At 45.7% G+C, this 11,276-nt stretch overlaps 1 protein-coding gene across 1 annotated transcript; it reads left to right on the forward strand.

The window, feature by feature from the left end:
* Positions 1-8,302: 8,302 nt before the first annotated feature.
* Positions 8,303-9,241, forward strand: LOC127211897 (olfactory receptor 2A2-like). The gene has a single exon (XM_051172003.1). It carries the CDS (start codon positions 8,303-8,305, stop codon positions 9,239-9,241), a length of 939 nt encoding a protein of 312 aa, XP_051027960.1.
* Positions 9,242-11,276: the final 2,035 nt, after the last annotated feature.

Genomic DNA, 11,276 nt, shown 5'->3' on the forward strand with positions numbered 1-11,276 from the left:
TCCTAGTTGGTGTAACGACTTAGGAAGGATTAGGAGGTATGACCTTGATGGAGGAGGTGTGTCACCAGGGGTAGATTTTGAAGTTTCAAAAGACTCAATCTATTTCCAATGTTCCCTCTCTGCATCCTGCTTGTGGATCAAGATGTGAGCTCTCAGCTGTTCCTGACACTATGCCTTGGCTCTGTCATCATGGACTCTGACCCTCTAAAACCATAAGCCCAACTAAGTACTTCCTTTTATAAGTTGCCTTGGTCATGGTGTTTTATCATAGCTCTAGAAACCCTAACTGACACAGATGCTGCTCACGCTTACCATTAATGTGCTCAGTCTTTTCTGAAGCTTCTTTAAACACATGGGCTGTGGACACAATTGCTCTTTGCTGACCCTGTCCACTTATCCCATCATCTGTCTACTATAGATGTACTTTTTAAAACCTATTTTATTGATTTCTTATATCTACCACCCTTTCCACCCCAGCCCTTCCAAATCCCAAACTAGGTAGATAAGACATAGGTTAGAAGGGAAAGGGGACATAGACCTTTTTGGACAGCTCAGGAATGAGAAGATGTCTTAGTCAGTAACGTATTTTCACAAGCATGTGGACCTGAGTTTGATCCCAGCACCCATGTGAGAAGCTGTGCATAGCAGTGTGAGCCTGTGGTAACAGGGCTGGGAGGCAGAGGCTGGATAGTAGGACTTGTTGGCCAGCCAGTCTAGCCAATGAATTGGCAAGCTCCAAGTTCAGCATGGGACACTGTCTCTAAAAGAAAAACAAAAACTAGGAGAGTTACAGAGGAAGACACCTAATATCAACTTAATGGCCTCTACATGTTCACAGACACACATACCCGAGCGCGTGCGCGCACACACACACACACACACACACACACACACACACAAATAAATAGAACAAAAGGCCCAATACATACATTAGAATTTGCCCACAAAAACCAATAGAAAACTTCAATTAACTGTGGTTTAGACATGTGCACAAATTGTATTTTCATATAGCAAGAGGCCTTGACTAGCCAACTACTTGTACCAGCTCATGTGGAACAATGCAAGTAAGGAAGCTACTGTTGACTTCTGAGCCATCTCCTTATTGGTTTGCTGAACTCCAGATACTCCTTCTGTATCCATGATGAGGAAAGGGGAAATGGGGATCTTGACGGATGGAGTTAGATCACAGTTACCCTATCTATTTCCTTAGGAAACCAATCTTTTTCTTTAAAACTCATTAGTAGAGGCCCGGTGAGATGGTTGGTTCATGAGGTGAAAGTACATGGTACCAAGCCTGATGACCTCAGTTTGATGCCCAGAACTCACATGATAGAAGGAGAGAACCAATTCCAACAAGTTGTCTTATGATCTCTACATGTATAATGTGGCATACACATACACATATAAACATACTTGCAAAACAAACTGACAACTATAAAAATAACAAATAAATCTTAAAACTTTAAAGCTCATTGGTGGAATTCTTCACTAAGTCTCATGGGAACAGACCATGTACCATATCTGCCATCCTACAAGCAACTCTGGAAGAGGAGGATACAGGGTCATTAGTCTGGCTTGGACTGTTTGTGATATGTTGACTTCCCCAAACAAATGTCAGCAAGTACATATTGCTTTTGGCAAAGAAAAAGTAAATGGACAGTAACCCTGCTAGAATCAATTACAATAACATCACCATGACATGTGCACCAGCCAAGTGAGAAGACCCTGTGCCATTTAGTCAGAGAGAAAAAAAATCAGAGAGTGCATCAGGAAGTCGAAATGGGACCTCCCCTTGTTGTATTGAACTGAGGGGTAATGTTTCAGTCCTTCTATCATTCTGTATTTGTTAATTTTCCTGATGAGTGTGGATTATACTTGGAATTCAAGAGTCTAACAGAGGTCAACCTGGGCATGAAGGAATCCATAGGGGAATGACCCTAGGGCTGAGAGAAAAATCTCTGCTTCCCAATTGATGTCTAACACTTGTGATGGGGGTTGAGACCTTGAAAATACTTCAAGATTGCTCAGAAAGCTGAGAGTGGGTTCTGGCTTGGGGAAGCTATCTTGAATGAGTGCCAGGCATCATAAGAGCTGAGAGAAGACCACCTACCTGACCAGTCTAGAGACTCTGATGGTCCTGGCTTATCTTCCCACCCACACAGCTCTGGGGGAGGTACCTGTCAGTCAAGTCTGGGTGGCATTTCAGTGACCTCAGACCCTTGGCCTTGAATGAGTCCTCTTGTGTCTCTAATCATCAGTGTCTAATCATCTCTATAGAACACCGGTTATATTTCTATTTTCCTTTTGATCCCTAGGAGAATGTTTATTTAGCAGAAAGCCCAGAAGTCCCTGCACACCCCAAATTGTTATTTTTGACCCTAGAGTTCGTTATTCAACTGCCTCCAGTCCTACATATTCCACACATGGTTCTGTGTGAACTAGGAGTCCCTTGTGCTGGATCAGGATCCCGGGTTGAGTACCGGTTAGGAACACAGCATGTGTGGTCACACAAAGCTGCTGACAAAATTCCTTGCTCCCTATGGGGCCACTTAAGGCTCCATAATACCATTCCCATGCCTGTAAATGGAGTTGGTAACATTGCAGAGATTCAGGGTATGCTAAGTGTTGGACCATAGTGACCACTCAGAGAGCACAAGTGTGACTATAAGATGGGGAACATAATTCCAATTTATGGAGGAAACCAGGGCTCTGAGAAGCTGCGTGGCTCACACAAGCCACAGTGACCAAGTCGGTGTGACTTACAAAGCCCAGACTCATCAGTTGCGGCAGTTATTTCCCCAGAGGTTGTTCCTGGAAACTCTTAGGCATGGAACAGAGGGGAATGGTGATCCCTGTAGCTGCCAGGAGAGGAGTCTGTTGGGGTTGCCCTCTGGCATTAAAGCTGTTGGGTGGAGGCCAAGATCCATCTTGGGAATTGTGGGCAGGATCCAGGCAAGAAGAGTTTATCAAGGGGGAGATTGAGATGGCATCAGTCACCATCCTACAGAAAGGTAAGGGATCCTGGAGGAGAGAGAGGGTGGGGTTGGAGGGCAGAAAAGAATGACATAGGGGAGCAGGGTGCTTTAGAGGACTCATTATTGAGGTTAGAAGGAGCCAGGGAAGTTTTATGAGGGATGATCATAGTCACCTATTGAAGCTACCTTGAGAAAGAGTGAGAGTTCTTCTGGGGGTGTGGTGGTTGGAAGCATCCTCTGGTAATGAGAATTCAGACTGTAGATGCTCTCATAAGGGCTGGGCATCCAAGACCACCATCAGCTCTGAAGGCTAGTCAGTCTCTGAAGCTATGGGTATCACTGAGAGCTTGGTGACTACATGAGAGAAACACCGAGAGCCTGCTGGCCCCAGACTCCTGCCCTTCCCTGGACACCGCAGACCAGACCCTTCCCATTCAGACCTTACTGTAGGGCTGGGGTGGCTTTTCAGGCAACACTAGAGCAGCATTTTACTCCTAAGGCAGCTTCTGCTTGTGGCATTCAGGCTGTGGTTTTTGATCAGCCAGCTAGGAATGCTTCTAAGGAAGGGACATGAGTTGGTGGCAGCTGCTACTGCCCAACCACTTGGGTCCCACAGGGTCAACGATGACCCTGGCTCCTTTCAGACCCCTGGATTCTGACTTTTAGTTTCCATCCCCTTTTACTCTATGGGGTCTCTTTCCCTCTCCGTGGTGCTTTGTTTCTTGTTTCTGTCCTTCTATGGACAATGATGCTGGCTGGACTTCGCCTCCATGTCTCTGTTCTGTTCAGGCTAAATCTTTGACCTGCACCCTGGCCAATTTTTGCTGCCTTCAGGTCAGGGTCTTTTCTCTCTCCCTTAGTTCCTTTTTATTTATTGTCATGCTGGATTCTCAAGAGAACACCAGGCTTTCACCCCATTTAGCCACTGGCTCTGCACACCCCACTCTCTTGAAGGACACCCCTTGTTTACCTCCACATCTCTGAGTCCAGACCACTTTTCTTCTTGAGACAGTACTGTGGACTCCTACCTGGGTGCAGCAGTAGAGAACATACAGGGAAAGACCAACTGTGCTAGTGGCTTCTGGGCTCCTGCCATAGTGACTTTTCCTCGTGTGCTGATGGGAAGGCAGGAGAAAATAGCACACAGGCCATGGACGGCATGGGGGCAGAAATGGACATGGGCTCAGGAAGGCCAACATGTGGCCAACCCCTTCTATGCTCTAACAGTGCCAGTAGCCTGGGAACAAGCCCAGAAGCCATCTCTTCTGTCTATATGCTCAGCCTGACTTGTTCCTGCTGCAGCCTCACTAGTTCTACTTTGGGACACAGCGCTTGCCCCTCCTGTCCACTTTCATTCAGCTTCCACTCCAAAGGAGGCAAAGATGACCCAGCAAGTGATTGAGTGAGAAAGGAGTGGGGGAGAGGGGACCTGCTTTCAAGCAGGCCAGCCATATAGTCTTTCCAAGAATGCTGCTTCGTGGATGTGAGAGAAGGTTCTGCTTAGGCTATGCCTGTGACCGTACAGAAGCTGTGCATTTCCTTTCCCCATCTACCAAGTGGGCACACTCATAACACTGGCCCCTCATGCTTGCAGGCATCCTGGGATGTATTTGTCCACTGTGTGCATTAGGTGATGGTGTTAATTGGAGATACCTGTGTTAATCTTTAGATTTTTTAAACTATCATTTTAAACTATTTTAAATAAAATTATGAATGAAAAAACAGGGGTTGTAGTACCCGGCACATGGGCAGCTGCCATGACTAGGAATATTGTTCTGTGGTTTGGATAGGAGTTGAGAGAAATGGTAGAAAGGGCTATGGCATTAGCATCCACTCTGACCCTCCTTCCATGGAACCTGTGCCCCAGAGTCTTCTCAGAGGTTCAGGTAAGGGTTTTGGGGGTGTTGTTTTTTTTTTCTTGACTGCTGGGGAATAGAAGGGGGGAGTATGAAGTGGACATGAATGTAAACCTTCCTTTACCTTTCATTCCGGCTTCCAGAACATAGATCATATCATAAGCCTTTCCTGGTCTTTAGTGTGTCAGGCTCTGCACTGAGGCAGGAGGCAGAGGAAAATCAAGTCATGCTCAGTGGAACCAAACGTCTCAGAGTAGGGGACTCTGGCCTGCAGAACTTCCAAGCCAGTTGAGCTTGCTCTGAGCTAAGGCAGGTCCCACGAGTGACCTGCTGGCAGCAGGTGATCTGGGTCCTTGTCTCAGCTCTGCCCCAAACTTCATCCTACTCAAGGATGTCTTTAACCACAAGCTGCTCTCCGTGGCTTCTCTCTCGTGGCTTCCTGGGCTTGCAAGGAGGTTTTCTGTGCACACCTTCATATATGCCCACCATCTCTTTAAGAGAAAGAGCCCACAAACCTGTTGAAAAATGAGACTAAAACCAAGAGGAGTAGTAAAGCTAGGATGTCCTTGCAAGTCTTTTTTTTCCAAGTCTTTTAGTCTTTTCCCTGTAGACAAGAAAACCGGAAGTGGCCCGGTCAGATTTTTATTTTAGAGACAGGGCTCTAAAGGCCAGTGTAGTGAATGGCCTGGCAATGAAGAACTGAAAGGAGAGGAGAAAGAGGTGGAGGAGGATAGAGGCAGGACCAGAAATATGCTGAATGACTGAGGTGGACATCAACGGGGTGGTGAAGAGAGACAGACGATTGGAAGAGGCATTCTTGTGGCAGCAACAAGGAAACCTGGGAACAGTGGCATGTAGGGGATAAAGCTGCAGCTGAGGGTTTTTTGCCCCCTGAGTTTCTGAGTGGTCTCCTGGGTTGCTCTCACAGACTGTATCAGTTTCTGTGTCTATGTGTGTACATAGCTATACTTCTGTATGTGTATGTGTGCATGTGCATATATACAGATAATTAAACTAAAGCCAATAGATGTTTCTTTTCCTTCATGATTTGCCTCCCCTCTCCCTGCTAATAATCAAAGACAGTAAGCTGAAGACTCGTCCTGCCTGACTTCTACTTAGCTATGGTTTTGCTGTAGATGGGAAGTCCTGTTATTTCCCAGAACACGTGAAATCTGCTCCCACTCCATTTTTCCATCCATAGGATGGGGTAGCCAGCCCTGTTCTATCTTTCTCAGGGAGCCAGCATAAGGTTCAAGAGGGTGGATGCCAAGGCATTTTGTAAGGCTGAACTCTCTAGCCTTTGCTTCCTGGGGTAGACACCAGTGCTGCTCCTTGTCACCCCCTCCATGGGATGCCTACTTCCCAAGGCCTAAGAGTCAGGGAGTTAGTTTTTCCTCAAGAACTTTGCTCACCTTCAAGAGAGCTATGGATGAGTAGGGCCTGAGTCTCTGAGCCTAAGTCTTGACTGTGCAATGGAGCTTTTCTCGCATTGTTTGGTGTGCAGACAGCTGGCTCCACTCATAACCTATGCTCACAGATCGACCAGATAGAGCACTCCCGAATACCAGATCCTTGAGGCAAATCTCACGAATACCAGATCCTTGAGGCAAATCTCACTCACTGGCCTTTGTGTGAAAAAGTGACAAGTGGGAGATGGCAGCATACTGTCCAACTCTAGGTCCCAAGGCAAAGTAGTCTAACATCCTTCAGCTACTTCCTAATAGGAAGAATGTAGGTTACAAACAAGCTAATTTTATCCCTATTTTACAGGTGGGAAAACTGAGTCCTAGGGAGATTAACTAATAGCCAGAGTCACATAGCAGTAAAGCCAGAGCCAGAATTCAAGCAAACGAGCTGTCTGAAACACAGCCTTCTTACCCTATCATATGGCCTTTCCCTTTCAGGCCCACATGGCGGAGTCATCCTTTCTGAAGAGCAGGAAGCTGTGAAGCATTCCCAGGAGGCAGCATGGCCTACAGAGCCTCTTCAGTAAAAAGTGAGGATTTAATTAATAAAATGTCTGACTTCCAGCTACATGACAGTATTGGGTAAAGTCTATAAGAGTCCTGGAAAGGTGCCTCGGCATAGAGGAAGGCCAGGCTGTGTGTGATCCTGAGTGTCAAAGCTGGATATAGACACAAGATCCTTATGAAGATTCAGCTCCGATGCCCCAAGAGCAAGTAGGCTGTAGCCAGACACATTGGTGCCAGGAGTGACACAGACAGCATCCACACTGCTCTGTTCTCAAGCATCAACAATGCAGATGACACCCCTCTGTAGGGTTGTCCTTTCCCTGCCCCCATGGGAGAACAGGGGCTCAGTGTGGGTTAGACTCAGAAACAGCTGAGTTGGTAAGTTGGCTTTTGAACAGGGAAGAAACAGGACAGACATCTAGGAGGGTAGCAGTTGACTGTAGGCATCCTGGGTGATGGAGTGATCTCATAGGATACTTGTGTAGCTTGGACTTGAGTCTCAGTTTGTGAAGCAAGAGCCCTTCAGGAAACCAGATAACATTTACTGAGAATGTACCATATGTTGGACCACTTTCAGGGTGATTTTCATGCCAAATATCTCAGTTTTCTTCTTATAACGAGGACGTGTTTATTTCAATTTATATTTCTAGAAGCTGTCTCAAAGGTCAGGGGAAAGGGCAAATGGCTCACTCAAGCATTCAACCAGGACTGAAAAGTAAGTGTTCCTTCCAATACTATGGCCTGTGAAATAAGCATTTAAAGCCAACCTAATCTGTGTACCACTGAGGGTAAAATTTAAGTGGAAAAAGAAATTAATGACACTGAAAGGACTAAATGGAGACTCTCCCTGTCTTGGGCATTTGAACTGCCAATTTACATAGAGTTTAAAAAAATATTTTGTTTCTACTTTTTATGTATTAGTATTTTGTCTGCATCTATGTACATATACCATTTGTGTGTGTGGTGCCCACAGAGGCCAAAAGAGAGCATTAGATTTCCTGAAACTTGAATTACAGATGGTTATGAGCCACTATATGGGTGCTGGGAATCCAGCCCAGTATCTCTGAAAGAAGATTGGGTGCTCCTAACTGTTGAGTCATCTTCCAGATCTTGCATGGAGTGTTTACACCAATATTTATCTCTAACTATCTGGCTGTCTGAAGGAAAGTTAAATGCTTTAATAGGAGGACGATGCTGGTAAAGAGAATTGAGTATTATCTTTCCCATTTCATAGCAGAGGGAACTGAGGCTGAGAAGGGAGGTACTGTTGGTATAGAGGTAGAGCCAGCACTGTACATAAATCTCTATTTTTCATAGACTCCCTGAGAGTGGTTCCAGTAGATGACAGCAGGTAAAGTGGGCAGTCCTATTGAGAGGGATATAATGGAGTTTCATAACATTTAGACACTGACCACCACCTAACCCCAACTCTGGTACATGCCTTAACCAATGCCCCGTGTGACTCAATGCCTTTCTTTTTCATTAAGAGTAGGGCATAATGCAAGGTCCAAACCAAACCTTTGTGGCAGAATTCATCCTTCTGGGCTTTTCCCTGAGCCCCGGCACCACACCTCTGCTCTTGTCAGCCTTTCTGGTGATTTACCTGTTGATCATTCTGGGCAATGGCTTGATCTTCATCCTCATCTGCTTGGACTCACATCTCCATACCCCCATGTATTTCTTCATCGGCATTCTTTCCATGTTGGACTTGGGCTATACCACCACCACTGTGCCCCAGATGTTGGCACACCTGGCCAGCCAGAAGAAGACAATCTCTTATTCCAGATGTGTGGCTCAAATGTACATTTTCTTAGTGCTAGGTGTCACAGAGTCTTGGCTCTTTGCCATCATGTCCATAGACAGGTATGTAGCCATCTGCCACCCACTTAGGTACAAGGTTATCATGAGCCCATGTCTATGTGGGGTAATGGCCATTTTCTGTGGACTCTGTGGCATCACCTCTGCTCTTGTCTATACCATCTTTGCCATGCGCCTCCCCTACTGTGGCCCCAACAAGATCAACCACTTCTTCTGTGAGGTCCCTGCAGTCTTAAAGCTGGCTTGTGCAGACACCTCAGTCAACGACCAAGTAGACTTCATCCTTGGGTTTAGTGTCATACTGATCCCCCTGTCCCTTATCCTTGTCATCTATGTGAACATCTTTTCTTCCATCTTGAAGATCCGTTCAGCACAGGGGCAACTGAAAGCCTTCTCCACCTGTGCATCCCATATCACTGTGGTCACCATGTTCTGTGTGCCAGCCATGGTCATGTACATGAAGCCTGGTTCTAAAGCCTCCCCAGAAGAGGACAAGAAGCTTGCCCTGTTCTACAATGTCATCTCTGCTTTTCTTAACCCTGTCATCTATAGTCTCCGGAACAAGGATGTGAAGAGGGCTTTCCTCAAGGTAACAGGCTGGGGCAGACCCCCAGAATGAGTTTCTAGAAGGGCATGGAAGCAACTCATGCTATGTCATTATTGGTCAAGGACTGGTTCACATGATAGCAGTGCCCATGCACACTCCCACTTCTACCTCTCATTTCAGCTCTGTACAGGTCTTTTGGGGATCACCATCTACTTGGCTGGTGGAACTGTGAAATGTCTTCCAGGCATATCAGTCTTTTCTTTCCCCTTTGCTCTATAGAACCTAGGTGCTCCATAAAACAGGAGATATCTGAGCCACTAAAACCTTTTACTAAAATAAATGGAACATGCTTGGGAAGATGGCCCGTGACCATCCCTTGAGAATGGCTCACTGCCTTGGGGAAATCATGAATTCTTGGCCCAAGAGGAAGAATGAGCTGAAACCCACTCTCTGCAGTCTGGAGACAAGTGGAGATGGCTTGAGGCCAAGTGCAGTCTGATCTCACAGACCTACCTACTCGACGCATCTCAGGCAACCATCCTCCTCTTTTCCATCACATATATTTGAATCTGCCATTGACTTTGCTGTGGATTGAATATGAAATGTGTGCACCCCCCCACACACACACGTTCACATACAACTGATAGGTTTTGGGACCCTGACTTGATCAATGGATTAACCCTTTGATGAATTCATGATATACTGGTGTTGTTGGGAGGTGAGAAAACGTAGCAGTAGAGTATAGGGGGCAAAAGTAGGCCATGGAGACATGTCCTTGGGGACTACATCATGCCCTGTCCTCTTTCTATATTCTCTTTCTTTCTGCACTGCCTGTAATGAGTTGGACAGAGATGCTTCATCATGCCCTCCCTGACACAGTAGATCGAATTATCTGAAATTATGAGCAAAATAAATTGTCCTTCCATGAAATTGCTTTCATTGGGTATTTGGTCACAGGAACATAAAGCTAACTCACACAGAAAACCTTGAGTGTCTTCTCCACACCAAGGCTTCCTCATGTGTTATTCTCTTTTCTCACCTTTGACCCAACTCTACCACCCTACACCAAAAGAAGTACTTACTCTAACTCTCCATCAGCTTGTAGTTTAAACTAAGATTCCTCAAAACAGAATTTCCATGAGCCCCAAAGAGCTGAGCATGAGCCTTATAGCCATCCTGTACTTTCCTCCCATGAGAAAGACATGTATGGTGGCACATGCCTTTAATCCCTGTACTCAGGAAGCAGGGTCAGGTGGATATCTGAGTTTGAGGCCAGCCTGCCTACAGAACAAGTTCTAGGGCAGTCAAGGGTATAGAGAAACTCTGTCCCCCAAAACAAATAGCAGCAGCAGCAGCAACAACAACAACAACAACAAAAAGCAAGTAGCCCAACATCTTAGCTCTCAGCTGGATATCAAGTTCCACGAAGCAGGGACCATGGTTACCGGGGTTACCACTGCCTCCTTAGGATCTAGCATCATGCTTCATGCTTATTGTCTTCAGTGAAGATGTTGTGGGTCCAAGAGTGAATACCCCACAGTGGAAAGTCGATGGATCAAGAGTATCAAAATTTGGGAATCAATGGCACTTTAAAAGAATGCTATGTATATTGGTTTAATAAAACATAGATATTTGAAAAACACCTAAAATATTTATAATGAACCGTTACAATGTTTGTAAACTTGGGTTTGAAATTTTCACCTATAAGACTCTGTTCTGCAAGAAAAATGGTAAGGGCAGACCAAGTTTTATATACAAGGTTATTAGAAACAACCTCTGTTGGAGTACGGTCTGGTGCTTTGTATTTGTTGGTTGCTTGCCCCCCCACCCCCCGCCCAGAACTCTTACTGTTTATGAGCGAACTGCCACATACCCCAAGTATTGCTTAAGAAATTACTCTTGATTGGCTAATTAAAAGGGCTAAACCTGGGCAGGGAAGAATGGAGTAGGCATGGCCTAAGTTCGCAGGCTTTGGGAGAGAAGGATCTTGGGAAGAAGAAGAAGAAGAAGAAGAAGAAGAAGAAGAAGAAGAAGAAGAAGAAGAAGAAGAAGAAGACAGGTACCAAGGGAGGAAGCAACACAGGTATGGGAGGAGGAAAGAAGAGAG

Source organism: Acomys russatus, chromosome 29 (assembly GCF_903995435.1).
Source record: "Acomys russatus chromosome 29, mAcoRus1.1, whole genome shotgun sequence".
NCBI classification, from domain to species: domain Eukaryota; kingdom Metazoa; phylum Chordata; class Mammalia; order Rodentia; family Muridae; genus Acomys; species Acomys russatus.